General features: G+C 43.8%; 1 protein-coding gene across 1 annotated transcript in view; it reads right to left on the bottom strand.

Moving 5' to 3' along the window:
• LOC119412087 (calcium-dependent secretion activator 1-like) overlaps positions 1-21,186 on the bottom strand; it is a 780,001-nt gene that overhangs the window by 687,224 nt on the left and 71,591 nt on the right. The window contains 1 exon segment of the mRNA XM_037679064.1: positions 4,179-4,300. Coding sequence (XP_037534992.1) covers positions 4,179-4,300 — 122 coding nt within the window.

Raw genomic sequence — 21,186 nt, 5'->3', positions numbered from 1 at the left:
TGTACATTTTATTTATTTATTTTTTGATTTATTGATTTATTCATTCATTTAAAAGAAACAAAAGAAACAAAACAAATTAATCAAAAAGAAACAAAAACTGAATGAAAAGACTGCAGAAAGAAGACGAAAATTCTTGTATCTGTCCTTTATTACTAACTAAAATTAAAAACCAGCCGGTCAAAGCAGATGGTCTCTTGTCCTGATCCTGGTTCTGCTGGAGGTTTCTTCCTGTTAAAGGGAGTTTTTCTTTCCACTGTCTCCACTGTGCTTGCTCAAGATGGGAGACTGCAACGAAGCCAGGACTCAACTTGTCTGCTGGATTCCTTAGATAGAGAACTTTACTAACTGGCTTTTATGTGAATGTTCCTGTAAAGTCCCTGAGACAACTTTGTTGTGATTTGGTGCTTTAGAAATAAACTGAATTGAATTGAATTGAAATAAACAAACAACAACTCAGGCTTGAAAAATCCCCAAAGCGAAACAAAAACATCAGGCATTCTTCACATGGTATCATACTTTCCTAACAGTTTTAACTTGATCATCTTTTTAAACATAAACATTGTTTTAGAAATGTTTATGGTGATATCAAGACAGTTCCACATCCTGTTCCCTGAATTACAACACAGCTCCTTCACACTTGTTCTAACTGGAGGTTTTACAAACATTTCATTCCCTTAAGGTTATAATGACTCTCTTTTATATCAATTTTAATTGAATATTTAGAGGTAATATTTTTTATGAGCTTTATACATGACTTGCAAAATACAATATTCAACCAAATCATAAAATTTTAATAATTTCAATTGATGAAATAATATATTTGTTGGGTGACCACAGCACTTCCTACTAATAATTCTTATAGCTCTTTTTTTGTAAAATAAAAATAGGATTTGTAATTGTTTTGCATGATTTTCCCTAAATTTCAATACAGTAGATTAAATATGGAACAATCATTCAATTAGGGCTGCAACTAACGATTATTTCAATAATTGATTCATCAGCCAATTATTTTTTCGATTAATCAATGAATCGGAAAAAAAAAAAAGTTTTAATTTCCACCCCTTTATTCCAAAATTGAACATTTGACTGACATAGCAATTCACACAATAAACAGGTTGCTATTTGACTATTGTGTTAGTAAAATATTGAATAATAAAAATAAAAGGTAGTCAAATAGCTTAAAAAAATAAATGTACACAAAAATATATACAAATGTGTCTTTATACCTGCACAATATTTAGCTGAAAACAGCACCTCAGACTGAGGAAGTCTCTTGGATGAGAGACGAAACGTTTCTAGATTTTTTTTGCTTTGTTTTGTTTTTTGTTTTTTTGAATGTCCAGAGGACCAGGTTGAACTTTTTTGGATTTTTCTACCTGGATTATTGAGCATGCATCAGAATATTTAGATACTTTGTAAAAAGTGTCCTTGAGGGAAGAGAGTAACCTGGATTAAAAGTGTGGATTATTGTAACCTGGATTAAAAGTGTGAATTATTGTAACCTGGATTAAAAGTGTGGATTATTGTAACCTGGATTAAAAGTGTGGATTATTGTAACCTGGATTACACTCTGGTGTCAGTGCGAAAAGCCCACCCCCGATGTTCACGTGTCTGTAAAGTCACATGACCCCGGAAATGAAGCTCGTTTTAACTGAGTCTTCCTTTGTGTTCAAAAATGCTGAATAAAGCTCTGACATTCGTTCCTAAACTCATGAGTCTATGCATAAATAGCGTGCAACGCCACGTAAAGCTTTAAATCCGTCCATAAATGCTGATTTGAACCGTGTTCGACCGTTGCTACATCGTAGCTGACGGCTAACAACCGGATGTCAACAGGACGGTTCATAGGAAGACGTCAGCGACTCCTACCGGTAAAAGTAAGCTTACACCGCCACCTGCTGTTGAAAAAGAGTATAACAGTTTTCCAGAAAGAAAGCTGCGCACTCGCTTTTCATTTAAAAATTTTTTTTGTTAATCACGCCTGGTTTATGGGTACTGTTTAAAGAGCAAATTCTGGTAAATTAAACTGCTTGAGGGCGTTTACAACTACAAAGTTGCTGTAAGTCTTCTTAGAAAATATTGCAGGTTTATTTAATTTTAAGCGCATTGGAGTAAATAAACACTGAAATAGCCTGGCTCTTGTATCTGTTAGAATTAAGCTCATATTAAGTAACACTGCCACAGGAAGCATTTACTTACAATATTAATGGGATAAAGCCTAAACACAGGTGCCCATTTATTGAAAAATTGACTTATAACAGTACTGTTGATGGAACCACAGAGGTGTGTGAAACTCACTGCTCACTTAAATACAAACATTTACCTGTTGAAAAACTCTAAGATTGCGACAGTTTAACCAGATAGGATTTGCTGAACAGTAAATACACCATGGCAGATTTAACAGAAGCTAATGTTGCTCCATGTGATAAAAAAGGACTGGCTGGAGACAGCCCTGAAGATGCTAACAGATTCCTTATATCCATATGGTGAACAGGTGGACAGCATGACCTCAACAGAGTTATTGGACGAGCTGAAGGAAGTTGCAGACAGTGTAACTTCTGCAGCCATAAAAAAGTCAGGCTATGAACAACTAGCTAAACTAGCACTCTTGCTGAAAGCTCAATTTTACATTGAGGCCAACAGGGCAGAAGCCCTTGATATAAGGTTGAAACGCGAGACAGAGGACCGCGAAACAACACGTGAGGTGTATCTAAAACTCATGGCACAGTTTCAATTTGATAAGGAGAACTGGGAGGATAAAGTGAAACGTGAAAAAGAGCTCTCACAAGCTCAGCTGTTGTTACAAGCAAACTCATATGAGGAAAAGCTACGTGAAGGAGGGATTAAGTACCAAGCCCTGTGTTCAGACAATGATGTTCTGAAACAACGGTTGCAGCTAACATCAAAAGCTCTGGACGAGTGCATATTGGAAAAAGCGGCGTTAGTCCAACAAGGTGTGCGTTTACAAAGTGAGTGTCATACATCACATGAACGCTTAACAGCCTGTGAGGCAAAACTTGCCGCAGCCACAAATAAAATCTCTGACGAGGGGCAAAGATGTCTGGAACTCAAAGACGAACTGGGTCATAGTCCAGGTCAACCATCACCACCTCAGAAGGATTTTGCTGTACCTCCTACACATAATCCCCTTATGCCACCTCCACGTGAGTCTGGTGAAGTTTAAAGCTTGGGAAATCTTTTTGTATCCAAATCCGGCTTTAAACTTCTCCACAACAGTATCTCGGACCTGCCTGGTGTGTTCCTTGGTCTTCATGATGCTCTCTGTGCATTGAACAGAACCCTGAGACTATCACAGAGCAGGTGCATTTATACAGAGACTTGATTACACACAGGTGGATTCTATTTATCAAAATCAATCATTTGGGACACCGTTGGATCATTCATAGATCCTCACGGAACTTCTGGACTGAGTTTGCTGCACTGAAAGTAAAGAGGCCCAATAATATTGCACGCCCCACTTTTCAGTTTTTTATTTGTTAAAAAAGTTTGACACATCCAATAAATTTCATTCCACTTCACGATTGTGTCCCACTTGTTGTTGATTCTTCACAAAAAGTTTTAATTTTATATCTTTATGTTTGAAGCCTGAAATGTGGCAAAAGGTTGAAAAGTTCAAGGGGGACGAATATTTTCGCAAGGCGCTGTATGTTGAAGAAAAAGCTGTTCTGGGCCAGGTTGTAGCAGCTCCTAGGCCTGGAGACAGCAGTTCCTGAGCCTGGCCGCCACAGCTGCTCCTGGGCCTAGTGGTAACAGCCCCTGAGCCTGGTTGTAGCAACTCCTGGGCCTGGTTTTAGCAGTTCCTCCTATTGAGGTGTTTTTAAAGCCCTTCCCACAATCTTGCAAAATTCTAAACAATGTTTCTAAACTCCAAACACTAAAAAAGAGCATAGAATGTCATGATTTCTCTCTCTGTGCCTTCACTGCTCTCAGCCACATTTTTAAATCTGTGCAGTGGATGCCATGCAAAGATTGCAAAACAATTTGTTTTGATCACAGGACATTTCAAACATGAGATCTTTCTATAAACAAAGTCTTGCCTATGTATGCTTACTTTTTAAAGAGAATCTAAATGTTTAATGCTAATAAAATAGTATTAGTATATTTCAGGATGGAAGTCACTGTATGCTGGTGAAAACATTCTTGTGTTAAACACTCACATTGGTTTGGAGGCTTCAGCTTGGTCCGTCTGCAGTTTATGGCCTCCCTCAACCTCCATCGTACAGTAAACAATTCTATTGGGAGCCAAAGACTTCAGACCCTGAACCTCCATTATTACCACCTGAAACACAAGCAGATATGTACAAAAAAGGAACACTAATTGTCATCTTAACAATGTGACATCTTAACATCTTAACAACTTAACATTTTAGCAACTTGGAAAATAAATATAACACAAAGTTCAGAAGATGGCAGCATAGGGTTAGCAGCATTTTGCTGGACTCCCGTCAGACCCGTCTGAAAAACTGTCTTTTATTTTATATTTATATCCCCACTGCCTCTGCGGTGGACTTTTTTTCTGAAATTTGTGTCGTTGCAAGATTGTGCCAACAGAGCTGTAAAATGGCCTCTGAATCAAAAAACTGTAAGACAGCGATGCCCCTGCCCACACAGCCCAGAGATACTGTTTCAGCCCTGGTCCACAGTGAACCTGCTGTAGCAGTTGGGATGACTTCAACTTCTTGATGCCAAGATGGTCACATTCTTGGGAGCAACAGCTTCACAGGCTCCTGATGCAATCGCAGTTTTTAGGAGTTTTGAAATTGACTCTAAGCCTGACTCCGCACACTTTATGCACGTGAATTATAGCCAAACCAAACTGATAAGAATAAGAGCGGATTTGCCACGAAATACAGTAGCGATCAGCAACAATCTCAAATCTATGCTTGGCAGAACGCAGATCCTAGTCATCTACCTGGAAGCTTCAGCAGAGGCACTCTAATGGAAAGAGGAGGCGCGCAGCTCCCGGCTTAAGAAGCGAGGTTGCTGGGAAAGGGTTGTTGTAAAGGCTAAAAGCTAACAGTAAGGCTGACAAACTACCTATACCCTCTCTCTTTCTGTAGAATGACCGCTCTTTGGACAACAAGATGGATTTGCTTCATCTGAGGGTGGGTGCCTCAGAGGAGATGAGGAAATGTGCAGTGCTTTGTCTCACAGAATCATGGCTTAACAGCGACATGCCAGACTCCGCATCGGATGACAGACTCTTATCCTGAATGGACCGCTACAGCGAGCTAACAAGAAAATTGTGTGTGGGGGGAGGGGGGGAAGCGGAGTATGTATTTATGTGTGTAAAAGTTGGTGCACAAACTGTATGCTGATGAAGTGCTCTTGCTCCAAGGCTTTGGAGCAGCTAACAGTGAAATGTCGACCACATTATCTACCCTGCGAGTACACGGCGGTGTTCATAACAGCTGTTTACATAGCCCCGGATGCAAATGCTACAGACGCTCTGCAGGAGCTTCATGATAATTTTAACTTACTGCAGAGCAAGCACCCTGAGGTTTTTCACATGGTGGCTGGTGACTTTAATCATGTAAATCTAAAGGACTGCCTGCCAAGACTTTACCAGCATGAGGCCATACCAACATGTGGAAGAACTCGATGGACCGTGTTTACACGAATGTACGAGATGAATACAAAGTCGCATCCCGCCCCCACCTAGGACTCTCTGATCATATCTCCATCTTCCTGGCTCCTGCTTACCTCCACCCCGCTGAGATGTTCCAGACCAATAGAAAATAATGTTAAATCTTGGATGCAGAATAGTGACTCCATACTGAAAGACTGTTTTGCATGCACAGACTGGCAGGTCTTCAGACAAGCTGCTGAACATCACTGAAGTCTGCCTCTAGAATTGCAGAAATAAAAAAGACAAAACCGAGAAACCACAACAACAAACAACATATATAATGATACTTATAACATCATTAGAAAGCATTGTATACGATACATGGTAATACAAGATGTATTTAGTTGGCCACCACAACTCAACTGAGTGTGTATCTGATAAACACCTGGATCTAAACACCTGTGTAAGCATGCTTGTCACTATAAGGTTTCTCCATAAGAATGTTCAATAGTGGGTGTGGGGACCCACAGAACCATCACCACAGGACATGATGGCGACACAGGGAAGACCGGAGCCACAGACACACAGAGGCCCCCAAGCCCAGAGCCCCAGGAGTCCCCGAATAGGGACAACTGCAGCCCCACCCCACCCCCCACCCCACCCCCAGAGAGAAGCAGAGGAGAGCCCTGGGCGACCCCCAGCAGCCACAATTCAAAAGCCCCAGGAGACTGCAGTGACGAGCCCCGAGGTCATACCACCCCCCAACAGAGGCCCGACAGAGCTAGGGCACCCAGGCCCCGGCAAGCAGCCACCAGGGCGGGCCAGCATACACCCAAGCACCCAGCCCCAGATGCCAAGATCCACCAACGCGCTGGTGGCAGGGGGGCCTGCCACCGGAGGGAAGTGCGACAGGGGGAAGTAGACCTCACATTAAATGGGGAGCCCAAAATGATCTAAGAGAGGGGACCACCCAAAACCCAACCTGACACATAAACAGGCACACACAGACAGCCTGACAAAGCGGCTGTCCAGGCGCCCCACCCACCCGACAGTGACCGAAAGCTGGCCCCAGGCCGGGGGCCAAAGTAGCAGGGAGAAGCAGCTGAGGAAGGCCAGCCCAGTGCACCAAGGACCAGGCACCCCACCAACCTCACACCACAGGCCCAGAGACGCCCTGGCAAACCGCCATTGTACCCCCCATACATACAGCACACCCCACCGCAAATGTCACACCAGGCCGACCAGCCAGTGCCCCGTCAAAGCAAAGCCACACCCCCAATTGCTGCCATACACCACCAACGACCACACACACACAACCACAGCTGACCCCCTGCCGTAACCCGGCAGCCACCCCGGCCAAAGGGCCAGCCAACCATTGCAACTAGGAACCTTGGTCAAAAAATCTGAACAACCCAGGAAGAACCGGAGCACCCCCAGGCCCAAAGCCCACCCACAGCCCAGACCCCAACCAGGCAGCCTACACCTTCCCTGCCCCCGACCCCAAATGTCAAACAGAGAACAGGGGTGTGAGGGAAAATGTATATATATATAAAAATACATAAATAACAAGAAGACCCCATTCCTCCCTCCTCCCACTCAAATAAGGTGTTGATGCATGTTGTTATATAGTACATATAAAATGGGGGATGAGGCGGCGACTGGCCCAGACCCCCCTCACCAGAGAGCAGACAGTGCCCATTCAACCCCCACCCCCCCCCCCCCCCCCCCCCCCCCGCAAACCTTGCCCAAAGCCCTAAATGTCTACATGCTGCATTTGAAAGTAGGCACAGGTCCTGGAGTTGAAAATGATTACACATCCCATCACTTGTATGCCACCGCGTGCCCACCCCAGACCCTATATATGAGTATGTCGTGAGAATGTTATAAGTGAGTGTCTAAGTTGTATAATAAAATTGGGGCACAGGTCTCCACGGGACCATGGAGATGGAGGATCCTCCCCGCAGTTCAGTAGTGCACCTGAACCCCAAGGACCTGTTTGAATGGTGGTGTGATGGAGCGGGCAAAGGAAGGTGTCAGGATGGGGAGGAAGAACTGAGCTGGCAATGCCCTCCCAGGAGGCCAGCTCCCCCACTGACTCCAACAAGCACCCCCATTTCTCGAGATCTACCAAGTGAGGGAGACTCCAATACATCCACCCAGGAGCAGGTGGCAGCCGCACCACCAGGGACCAAGGCCACGGACCGGCACATAGCCCCTGAGGACCGACCAGGACCGGGTCCAGGGACCCAACCCCCCCAAAATCATCCAGACCCCCCAACCCAATCCTCAGTCCAACACCCAGCCCCCCGACAAAAGAAGCCACCAAATCCCAACAACGATAACCAGCCAGGAGTGCCCGAACAGCCACAGACAATGTACCACAGTGACCAAGAGCGCACCCCCACCCCCACAAATGAACCGACCAGTCCACCCACAGCAACACCCACAACAAGAGTACGCCATGCAAGGGAGGGTGCACACCCAAGAGGCCCAGACATCCCCAAGCTAACAGCACAGAGTCACCGAGCGACAGCTCCCAAGAGAGCTTTATAGCGTGACGTCACTTGTCCGCGGCGCAGCGGCTGATGGGATAGGATGGGGCCGGATCCACCATTTTTACAGTCCTCCATATTAACTGTCGAAAATAAGCTTTCTTGCTGACTTTTTTTTAATCTAAGTAGGTTAAAATTGGATGTGCATCAGACAAGCTCATAACAGAAAGCTGTGGCCTTCTCTCCAGATTATTACCTGGAGACGTTGTGTTAGCTGACAGAGGCTTTGATATTAAAGACAGTGTGGGAGTCAAGGTCAAGGGTCTTTATTGTTATTCACATCGCATGTTGTATCCAAAAAAGTTCAATCTGGTCCTCTGGACATTCAAAAAAAAACAAAAAAACAAAACAAAGCAAAAAAATATAGAAACGTTTCGTCTCTCATCCAAGAGACTTCCTCAGTCTGAGGTGCTGTTTTCAGCTCAGTCTCTTAAATAGCACCTTCTCAGAGTGGATCAACCAGTTTGATGCTGACAACCAAAACCAGCTGATCACATGCTCAAGAAGGACCATCAGCCTAACGATGGATCATTAACACACTGATGGCTGTTTACTGTTCACAGAGGGCTGAGTGATACTAGCAATCACAGCATTGTAAGAGGGGGACAGTTGAACCCGGGGCCTCCACCCCTGTTTAACGATGGACGATTTCTTTTCACAAAGATGGCCTCCTTTACTCCTCTCTCAAACCATCGTTCCTCTCTGTCCAGGATGTGAACATCTTCATCCTTGAAAGAGTGACCGCTGGCCTGGAGATGAGTGTAGACCGCAGAATCTTGGCCTGATGATGTTGATCTTAAGATCACATAGAGAAGGTTGATTGATTCTAAAATAATGTACATTAATCATTTATGTAAAATTAAGGAGCCAAGAACTTTGTTCAAACCACAACATATTCTCAATCCGGGGATTTAAAAATGTTCAAATCATCCACCCAGCCCTTCATAGATTGGACCAGCGCTTCCAGTAACTTATAATTCTTTAAATTATTTGCAGTGTAAACACTGACACACACCAGGTTTGCTGGGAATGTCAGTGGAGGCAAATATTACTCCGGGTCACTGATCCTTTTTTATTTTTCCAAAGGGGCGACATTTCTAATTTTACCCATTTTTTCCATGTACAGGTCCTTCTAAAAAAAATAGCATATTTTGATAAAGGTCATTATTTTCCATAATGTAATGATAAAAATTAAACTTTCATATATTTCAGATTCATTGCACACCAACTGAAATATTCCAGGTCTTTAATTGTTTTAATACTGATGATTATGGCATACAGCTCATGAAAACCCAAAATGCCTGTCCCAAAAAATTAGCATATTTCATCCCACTGTTGTGAGATAGGTCGGTTAGCTTCGTTTAGCTTCGGAGCTCCACTACACGTTATAATATCTGGACTAGTTCAAGTACCTGATATTATACTTAATTTAAACGGGTTCTCTCTTTTTCGAGCTACTTGACAGATATGTGACAGAGATACTGTGCGGGAGATGGTTTAATCAGTGACGTGAGACGTTAAGTTTCTTTGACCCATCAAAATTAATGTGGTCATTTATTAACAGAATCAAAATTTAACATCAAACATTGTACACGTGATTATTTTGATTGAACGCAATAACACAGCTTAATTAATGCTTTACAATGAGAACCATACGGCCATGGTAGCACTTGCAGCTTTACCACAGACATTTCTGAAAATATCTGGATTAATTACTGGCAGATAGAAGAGTTTTAAAGATGGGAAAATTAAGTTTAAATGGAGAGAGATAGGTGAGGGAATGTGTCTGTTATAACCAGAAACAACACGCTCCTTTGGACCCAGCTTAACCCACGGTACACTTCGCAGTTGAAGATCGACTTTTTACCTTTCTGAGGATATTTCAGTTCTGGCGTAAAGTTCCACTTCAAGCCACCTTTCAGCGTCTCCGTAAGGATAGCAAAGACCTAAGGAGTCGTGAAATCATCACAGAACAGACTTCTTCATTGTTCAGAGCGTTCGTCAAGTAGAGCCACACCGAGACGTCGTGGCATCGACGGACTCTGGTCATTCCATTAGAAACTTCTCTGGAACTCTGGTTCTCTCTGGAACGTTGTTCAGCTTAGTTCCCGTTGTTCTGCTTGGAACTAGGAAGTGTTGACCCTTTTAAAGAGGTCACTTCCAGTTCCTCTGAAAACTTCCTGATTGGTTGAAAGAACCAACAGGGGTGTGGTCTTAGTGACGTAAGAGGGTCATTAAAAGTCAAGGAGACAGAGTAGATTGTTTTAAGAACAGACAGAAAGATGTTTTGAAGAACAGAGACTTTTAGGAGCCGTTTTCCTTCTATCTGTCTGAAAAAGTTAAACATGACATTTCGTTCCGATAAACATGTTTTTGACCGAAACTTGACTTCTGATCCACATCACGACTTACTCATTTCAGACAGAAGATCAAAAAATGCATAATTACTCTTGTAACAAACATTAACTTGATTTCTACTTTGAATGAGGATTAAAAATCATTTATACTGTTTCACAGTTGATTTAAAATGAGTAGTTCACTTCAACATTTAAAATGGTTTGAACTAAACACACTTTTGATTATCAAGATATTGTAAAATAGTAATGATAATAAAAAGAGAGTGTTCTTTCAATTGATCAGTGCAGGACACACTTAGAAAGTCTCTGGATGAACTTAATTTTGTGTTTCTGGACTCAAATCAATGAAGTAACAGTTCTTGTCCCAGGAGGGCCCTCAGGGCCAGATTTAACCTGAGGCTTAGTTCACTACAATAGTATTTATGTTAGTGTGAGAGATATAATTAAGTTCTGAGCTAAATGAAGCTATCTGGACATTATGTAATTCAAATTTAAAATGATGCTAAACATATAGCATGAACACTAAAGTTGAAAATGAAGACATCAGGTTTAATTTTTATTTATTTATTCAATACCACAAACTGTATGTCACACAAACACTGATAATTAAACTGAAAATACTATTAAAAACAAGTCAACTATACTACGTTAATGAACTGGACTCTTGTTTTCATCCGGTATGGAAGTCCCACGTTGTTCATCTGACTCGTTGAGGCTGTCACTCCTCTGATTATTGCAGCTTAAAACATTGAATGGATTGAATAAAACAACTGAGGGGACTTTTAAATTAATAGTTCATCCAACAGCTCTCTCTCTTTTCAACGTCCTCCAGCACTGCATCTGGGCCGAGCCTCGTTCAGAACCAGTCCGCCTGGTGGGAGACAGCTCCTTCTTCTTTCAGAAAAAATTTTAAACTCTGTTGGTTGTTTTCTAACTGAAGTAAACACAAGCAAACATTATGAAGAACGTTGATTTACCAGCTGTAAAACAGCTACTGATTACCACGGAGTAAAGTCCGACATCGTCAACTCGGTTCTAGTCCACTCAGCGACCGGTGTGGAGCCGTTAGATGAAGCGGTCCCGCTTGGCGTCAAATCTGTCGACTCTTATCCACAATCCAGCCAAAATCCAGCTTTTACTAGTTGTTACGTTGTTGTTAGCTGAGCTTTTTAGTTCACAGGAAAGGTACGTGCCGCATGCGCATTAGGTGAAGGTACAAAATTCACAGCACCATCTAATGACCCGGCATGGTAACTACAACAAATTCGGGAGGGCGGGGGGGATACCTTCGGATGCATGTAAACCCAAAATCCGTCCGTGTCAACGCGGATCTTTTCTTCTAATTAACATACGAAAAAACCCACATTTCCCCCCATCGTGTCCATGTAAATAGGGTCTAAAACTCAAGAAGTTTGCAGCCATCCAAGTCTTGATGTCATCAAGACATTTTAACTAAGGGTGAATGGAGGAGGAACTGTTAGGTGTTAACTGCAGATAAATCTGAGAGTCATCAGCATAACAATGAAAAGAAAGACCATGTTTCCTCAGGATAGACCCTAAGGGGAGGAGATAGAAGATATGCAGCATCTTGCTGCAAACATTGAAGGACTTCAGCTTCCTCAAGAAGTACAGTCTGCTCTGTCCCTTCTTGTAGACGGCTTCACTGTTGCATTTCCAGTCCAGTCTGTTGTCCAGGTGAACCCCAAGGTATTTATACTTCTCCACCACCTCCACTTCTTCTCCCATGATGGAAATAGAGTTGGACCTGTTCCTGTTTCTCCTGAAATCTACAATCATCTCCTTTGTTTTGTTCACATTCAAGATGAGATGACTGTTTCCACACCATGCCACAAAGTGGTCCACCAGTTCCCTGTACTCAGCTTCTTGTCCATCTCTGATACACCCGACCACTGCAGAGTCATCTGAATATTTCTGCAGATGACAAGAAGTCTGTTTTGTACTGGAAATCTGAGGTGTACAGAGTGAAATGGAATGGTGAGAGTACAGTCCCCTGTGGTGCTCCTGAGCTACTGACCACCTGGTTAGACACACAACCCTTCAGTCTCACAAACTGTGGTCTGTTTGTCAGGTAATCTTTGATCCAGGTGATTGTTGAGGCCTCCACCTGAGTCTTCTGGAGTTTCTGACAAAGCAGATCAGGCTGGATTGTGTTAAATGAACAGGAGAAATCAAAGAACATGACTCTCACAGTGCTGTCTGCCTTTTCTAGATGACAGTGAGTTTGCTGAAGCAGGTGTTTGATGGCATCTTCAACTCCAAGTCCAAGTCGATAAGCAAACTGCAGTGGGTCCTGATATGTGCTTGTTTGTTTAGTCAGGTGAGTCAGCAGAAGTCTCTCTAGGACCTTCATGATGTGGGATGTCAGGGCAACACATCTATAGTCATTGAAGACTGATGGGTGAGTTTTCTTTGGCACTGGAACAAGGCAAGAGGTTTTCCACAACACTGGAACTTTCTCCTGGGTCAGGCTAAGGTTGAAGAGATGCTGCAGAACCCCACAGAGCTGCTCTGCACAGACCTTCAGGACCCTGGGACTGACACCATCTGGACCTGCAGCCTTATTCTGGTTAAGTCTCTCCAGCTGCTTCCTCACCTGACTTCTAGAGACGCAGAGGGGGGAGGCAAAGGAGGTATCATCATCTTCTGAGTTGGTTGAAGACCAATATGCAGAAGAAGGGTCCATGACTGAGGTGGTAGATAAAATATTTGAGATGTGACAAGACAGCCTTGAGTCAATGGAGGGTGGTATGCATGTTTGGCTGTGGGCAAGAGAGGAGGATGATGAGCTTGTTCCTGAACTGAACCTGTTGAAGAACATGTTCAGTTCATTGGCTCTGTCCAGGCTTCCATCCTTCTGATCCTCCTTCTGCTTGAAGCCTGTGATCTTTTTCATCCCTGACCACACCTCTCTGATATTGTTCTGCTGGAGCTGTCTCTCCAGCTTCTTCTTGTACACCTCCTTGCTGTTTCTTATCTTGACTTTTATTTGCTTCTGTGTTCTCCTCAATAATTCCCTGTCTCCCTCCCTGAAGGCTCTTTGTTTCTGGTTTAGCAGTTCCTTCAGGTCAGTGGTGATCCAGAGTTTGTTATTGGGCAAGCATCTCACTGTTCTGGTGGGGAAGTTGTTGTTTACACAGAAGTTTATATAGTTGGTCACACACTCAGCCATGGCATTGATGTCCTCTCCATGTGTCTGGCACTGTGCATCTAAATCTGTAGCCTCAAAACAACCCCGCAGGGCTTTTTCAGCTTCCATTGACCATTTTGTCACTGTTCTCTTTATTACAGGTTGTCTCTGAACAAGGGGTTTATATTTTGAGCCGAGAAACAAAAGATTGTGATCTGATTTGCCAAGAGGGGGTCTTGCTTTAGTGACGTATGAATCCTTGACATTTGCATAAAACAAGTCCAGCATTTTGGTAGAGCTGCTGACAAACTGTTGGGATGTCAGAAGTGTAGCAAAGAGAGAGAGAGGCATGATTAAAATCACCAGATATTGCAATAAACGCACTAGGGTTTTGTATCTGTAGCTTAGCAACCTCGGAGCTGATGACATCACACACAGTCTCGGCAACAGCATTGGATGGAATGTAAACAGTTGCCAAAATAACACTGGTGAACGCTCTTGGCAAATAATATAGAATAAAATAGAATAGAATAGAATAGAATAGAATAGAATAGAATAGAATAGAATAGAATAGAATAGAATAGAATAGAATAGAAACAGCCTTTATTGTCCCACGGATGGGAAATTCAAGTGTAACAGTAGCAGCAGATAAAAAAAGGATAAAAAAGATTTCACACAAAAGTTCCTAAATATTAATAAACAATACAATATATAAAGAAATACGATGAACAATATCAATAATAATGTTCAATATGTATTGGAACGGCAGCACGGTGGCGCAACTGGTAGAGCTGCTGCCTCTCAGCGAGCAGGTCCTTGGTTCAAACTTGGGTCCAGGGGCCTTTCTGGGTGGAGTTTGCATGTTCTCTCCATGCATGCGTGGGTTTTCTCCGGATGCTCCGGTTTCCTCCCACAGACCAAAAACATGCATGTTAGGCTGATAGGTAACTAAATTGTCCCTAGGTGTGAATGAGAGAGTGAATGGTTGTTTGTCTCGTTTGTCTCTATGTGGCCCTGTGATGGACTTGCGACCCATCCAGGGTGTACCCCGCCCATCGCACAGTGATTGCTGGACATGGGCACCAGCGACCCCCGTGACCCAAAAATGGAATAAGCGGCTAAAGATAATGGATGGATGGATGTATTGGAACATTGATAAGGACAGACTATTTACAGTCCAGTATTACAGGCAGAGTGTGTGTTTAAGCAGAGGTCAGCATGTATTTAATCCTTATTGAGTTTGTTGGGAGCAGTGATGGTTGTAGAGTCTAACAGCTGCTGGGAGGAAGGACCTGCGGTAACGCTCCTTTGTGCATTTAGGAGCAGGAACCTGTCACTGAACGAGCTCTCCAGTTCAGCAACAGCTTCATGCATGGGGTGGGAGACGTTGTCCAGCAATTATGTTATTTTAGCTAGAGTCCTTCTGTCTCCCACCACCTGCACTGGGTCGAGGGGGCATCCAAGCACAGAGCTGGTCTTCTTGATGAGCTTATCTAGCTGCTGCTTCTCAGCTGATGATAAGCTGCTGCTCCAACACACAACACCATAGAAGATGGCTGATGCCATTACTGAGTCAAAGAAGGTCTTCAGGAGCACCCCCTGCACTCCAAAAGACCTCGGTCTCCTCAGCAGGTAGAGTCTGCTCTAACCCTTCCTGTAAAGTGCATCAGTGTTGTGAGACCAGTCCAGTTTATTGTTCAGGTGAACACCCAGGTACTTATAAGAGTCCACAATCTCAATGTCCTCTCCCTGGATGTTCACCGGGGTCAGTGAGGTGGGTCTGTGCCTGTGGAAATCCACAACCAGCTCCTTAGTTTTAGCAGCGTTGATCAGGAGGTGGTTCTGCTGGCACCAGTCCACAAAGTCTTGAGTCCGCTGTCTGTACTCTGAGTTGTCCTCACCTGTGATGAGGCCGACTATGGCAGAGTCATCAGAGAACTTTTGCAGATGGCAGTGTGGGGAGTTGATGGTGAAGTCTGCAGTGTAGAGGGTGAAGAGGAACGGTGCCAGCACAGTTCCCTGTGGGACCTCCGTACTGCAGCCCAGCATGTCAGAGACACAGCCCTGTGTCCTCACATACTGTGGGCGGCCAGTGAGGTAATCCAGTATCCACTGGGACATGTGGTGATCCACTCCTGATAACTCCAGCTTGTCCCGCAAAAGTCCTGGCTGGATGGTGTTGAAAGCACTGGAGAAATCAAAGAACATGATCCTCACGGTGCTTCCAGGTTTCTCCAGGTGGGTCAGAGCTTGGTGCCTGAGGTAGATGATGGCATCATCCACCCCAATGCCAGGCCGGTAGGCAAACTGCAATGGATCCAATGAAGACCTCACCAGGTGGTGCAAATATGGACGACAACTTAGTGCTAACAGTTCAATATCTGGACTGCAGAGACGACACTTCACAGTAACATGTCCAGGATTACACCATCTGTTGTTAACAAGCACTGCCAACCCACTTCCTTTTTGGCCACTCCTCTAAATCTCTATCTGCTCGTATGGTCAGAAAGCATGGCAGAGAAACACTGTAATTGGGGATATGATCCATGATCATTATGATCATTTTCACTTCCGGCGAGCTGATGGACAGCAGCTCCCTCCGGCTTCTCTGCAGTCTTTTATCATCAAACTGACCCGTTTTTCGAACCGGACTAAAGCTGGTCCTCCTTCCAACCGAATTCGGTGTTCAGTGACTCAGAGAGCCGGACGGGACCGTCCAAAAAAAATATTTTGGCCCAGGACCGATTGGCTGCTCCCCCCCATTGGTCACTCTGAGCGCACCCTGCCGGCCAGGTGACCCCTCGAGCTGGGGAGTCAACGCACGAAGGTCCGGTGTTTTTTCTCTCTCTCTCTGGACCTCAACAAACTCTTATCTGGACCTTTGTGGTTCTACCTGGTTCCGACAAATATCGCCGGGTGGTATTTCGCTCGTTTTTGCTCGTTTTTTCAGCTGGACTGGCCCTCGTGGTGTCTTCATAGGTGTGGGGGAAGTGTACCTGTGTCCCTCGAATTGGACCAGAACCGAACCGAGGTGGCTGTGGGGGAATTCGTCTTCGACAGAGCCGGTCTCAGCTTCAGTGAGCAGCCCGTTACTTTTACCGAAGGACGATCCACCTCCGTGGAGTCGTTGTGTTCACCTGGAGGAGACGCTCCGGTGCTTTGAAGTGCCGCCGGACCAGAGCAGAACTGCGCCGCCGGACTGGGCCGCCGGACTGGAGCAGAACCGCGCCGCCAGACTGGGCCGCCGGACCAGAGCAGAACCAGGCCAGGGATATCTTCAGCCTCTTCGTCTCTCGTGCTTGGAGCGCCGGAGCCGAACTGGAGCAGAACCGGACCAGACCAGTTGCCGACTTCAGCCTCAGCCTCTCCGGTCAGTCTTTTCACCGGGGGTGCCCCGTGCTGTCGGGTGCTGAGAAGCAGAGGAGCAGCGTGGAAGAGCAGCGTGAAGGAGAAGATCTGTGTGGTACTCGAGTGAAGTTCGGAGTTTGTATCGGAGCTGCTGCAGGCCTCCATCCAAAATCACCTGGATAATAATAAATTTTATTCCGGATCACGCTGTTGGCCCCTGTTGACCTGAAACGAGCTAGGATCATGCCTTTCACTTCAGGAGGATTTTCTGGCAGCTCGCTCTGCTATTTGCTGCAAATTATCTGTTTCTGTTTCGGCCTGTTGATTCTGGACCCAGCTTCAGTTTCCCATGGGAGCATCCATCCTTCCATCCATCCATCCTTCTTCACTGGGGGTCCGGAGCCCCCCTCAGCCCAACTCAAACTGCAGTTGGGCCAACTCGTCGGGTTTGTTTGCCCATTTGAACTGTGACGTTTTATGGTCTGAAACTTTTCTGCATCATTCATATTACTGTCACTATTTTCAGTTCTCAGATTATCTGGAGTCACTGAATCTTGTTAATACACATGAATCTGTCCATCACTGCAACTTTCACTGTTTTTGGGTTCTGAATGATCACGTCTTCATTAATGTTTCTCATGGTTCGATTATGGGGGCTAATTGTCACACTGTTAACTCCTGTAATTACACATCAGTCACAAAAAACTCAAGAAAATGTCTGATAATAATGTTGTTACTGCTCTCAGGGATTCGGCCGAACCCTGGACCCCCCACTAATTACAGCACACCAAATGACTTTAAAAACGCCTCTGGGCTTCATTTTCTGCATGTAAACGCTCGTAGCCTTCTGAAAAAACTGGATGCTTTGAAAATCCTGGTCAGTTCTTCTGGGGCAGATGTTATCTTTATTTCTGAATCCTGGCTCAACAAATCTGTACTGAATAATGACGTGGCAATCAATGGATTTAACATCTACCGCTGTGATCGTCAAAAAAGGGGGGGTGGAGTCATTATTTACATTAGAGATTCTCTGGTTTCAAGTCTTGTGTCTTCCAACACAATTCCAAACCAGTTTGAAGCCTTATCTGTAAATATCACCTTGAATGGAGGCCAGATTTTAACTGTAGTAGGTTGTTACCGCCCACCCTCAGCATCACCTGAGGCATTAACTGCCATGAAGGAATTTCTTGGTAATTTAAAATTCACAGAGGTCTTTTTGGCTGGAGACCTCAACATTGATTGGTGTAAGCCGACCCCCATCTGTGACAAATTCAAGGAATGTTGCTTGTCTTTTAATTTAACCTAACTGATCGACTCCCCCACTAGATTAAATAAAAAACGTCCTGAAAAATCCTCCATTTTAGACCTGTTTCTAACTAATATGCCTCACAAATTCCCTGGTACAGGTGTATTCGCTGATCTTTTGAGTGATCACTGTGTGACAGCGGCTTTGAGAGATATTAAACTTCCACCTTCTAAGCCCAGATTAATTCAAAAAAGGGATTTGAAAAGTTTTTGTGAACAGTCATTCCTCTGGAATCTGTCTCACTTTGACTGGCATCGTATTCTGTTAACTGATGACGTGAACTCCGCTTGGACCTATTTCCAAAATAATTTCATTTATTTCCTGAACATACATGCTCCTTTTCGTCAGTTCAGAATAAAGGGACGAGACAGCCCCTGGTTTGCGCCAGAGCTAGCTGACCTCCTGCACAGGAGAGACCATCTTTGGGCTGCAGCGAGAAAATCTGGCTCAGACACTGATTGGTTGAGTTTTCGACAGATGAGGAATAAATGTACAACTGCTGTCAAAGCAGCAAAACGCAACTATTTCTTATCTCAGACCTCAAAAAATCTAAATGACCCTAACAGATTCTGGAAAACCATCAAATCTCTCTCAGGCAACCCCCAATCATCTGACCTCCCATCACAACTTCTCGTTAACTCTGTTCCTGTGTCAAATAAGCACGAGATCCTGAACTGTCTCAACAAACATTTTGTTGCTTCTGGTTCTTTATTTGACACAGTTACTAAAGGAAGATCAGCCACTTCACTTAATAACCAAACTTCTACAAATCAAATCCCTCCTACAAGTCAATCCTCAGTTAATCACAGCTTCTCTTTTTCTCCATTCTCAGTCAGTGAGGTCAATAAACTGTTAATAGATCTTGATCCTAAAAAATCTGCAGGTCCAGATGAACTTCCACCTTATTTCTTAAGGCTGGCTGCTCATATCATCACAGTCCCTGTGACCCACATCTTCAATCTCTCCATAAGACAAAACTCCATCCCAGACACTTGGAAAACAGCCTTTGTTCTTCCTTTGCTGAAGGGAGGAGACCCCACCTCACTGAACAACTATTGACCAATATCTAAACTCTGCATTTTAGCCAAGGTTCTAGAAAAACTGATAAACTCTCAAATCAAAAAATACCTGGACTCATTTAACATCTTACCTCCACATCAATCTGGTTTCAGGAAACAACACAGCACAACCACTGCTTCACTGAAGGTTCTTAATGATGTTGTTGAAGCACTGGATGCTAAGGATTATTGTGCTGCACTTTTCTTAGACCTGTCTAAAGATTCTGACTCTGTGGATCAGAACATCTTGTGTCATAAACTCTCAGAAATTGGTTTCTCAGATCACACCATTGGTTGGTTCTCTAACTATCTTTTAGACCGGAGGCAATGTGTTCAACATAATGGTACTTCCTCCAGTTATTTAACAGTCAACAATGGTGTACCACAAGGCTCAGTCTTAGGACCCACCCTCTTTACAATCTACATACATAATGTAGGTAAAAACATCCCTAATGCATCCATACATTTCAATGCTGACGACACAGTTGTTTATTGTCGAGCTAAAACTGTTGCTAAGGCTTTCCAGCTTTTGAAGTCTGCATTCAACATCATCCAGACTGATTTGTTCCGCCTCAAACTTGTCCTAAATGCTGACAAAACCAAAGGGATGCTTTTTTCAAATAGGAAGTTGGTCCCAGCAGTTCTTCCTCCGATTTTATCCTCAAATGGTGTCCCCATTGAGTTTGTTAATTCCTATAAATATTTGGGTATCTTGGTCGACTCACATCTCTCTTTTAAGCTCCATGTGGAAAACTTGATAAAGAAACTGAAAGTTAAACTGGGTTTCTTTTTCAGAAACAAATCCTGTCTAACCCTGAATGCTAGGAAACGCCTTGTATCTGTGACTTTCCTTCCCTCAATTGATTATGGTGATATTATTTACATGAACGCTCCTACAAGAACCCTGCAGATGTTGGATGCTGTCTATCATGGTGCACTAAGATTCATAACTGGCTGTGATTGTCGTACCCACCACTGCACACTGTATTCACTGGTTAACTGGACATCATTAACTTCACGCAGACTCTCTCACTGGTATATTTTCATCTTTAAATCACTTCTTGGTCTGTTGCCTTCATACATCTCCTCCTACATGTCTCTGCGTGAGTGCAGCTACGGAGTGCGCTCTCAGGACATCATTACCTGCAGTGTTCCCTCAATGAGGACTGAACTAGGCAAAAGGGCCTTCTCCTATTCCGCTCCTGTTTCCTGGAACATCTTACAAAAAGATTTGAAGCTCTCGACCTTGACCTCTCTAAGTGTCTTTAAGAATCTGTTGGACACCTGGCAGGGTCCAATGCTGACATGTTCCTGTTGTTAGTTTTCTAGATTTGTCTTGGAATCTAGCTGTTTTTTTGTTTTGTTACCTTTTCCTTTTAGCCATCCTATTTGTTAAAAATAAATAAATAAATAAATAAAAACTGTAGTATGCTTTTTTATCACTGTTTATTGTTGTTACTGTTGTCCATTGTTGTCATCTTTCTTTGTTGAAATCAGGTCTCTCTTGTAAATGAGTCCTCGAGGCTCAATGGGATTTACCTGTATAAATAAAGGTTGATTGAAGATTGATCCTGCAGCCATGTCTCAGTGAAACACATAACACTGCATTCCCGATACTCTGGATGGGTCCTTGTTAGGGCCTGAAGTTCATCCAACTTGTTTCCCAACAATCTCACTTTGCCCATCATGATCGATGGAAGAGATTGTTTGAAATTCATTCTTCTCTCTTTCGCTCTCTTCTTTACTGCTGCTCTACATCCACGATGCCTCCTTTTCAATTCTAGACTTGGCACTATATAAATAAACTGAATAGAATTGAATAGGAGG

This window comes from Nematolebias whitei, chromosome 7, assembly GCF_014905685.2.
Source record: "Nematolebias whitei isolate Nwh7 chromosome 7, NemWhi1, whole genome shotgun sequence".
Taxonomy (NCBI): domain Eukaryota; kingdom Metazoa; phylum Chordata; class Actinopteri; order Cyprinodontiformes; family Rivulidae; genus Nematolebias; species Nematolebias whitei.
Note: the sequence above shows the minus strand (reverse complement) of the source record. Positions and strands in the feature narration are given on the sequence as shown.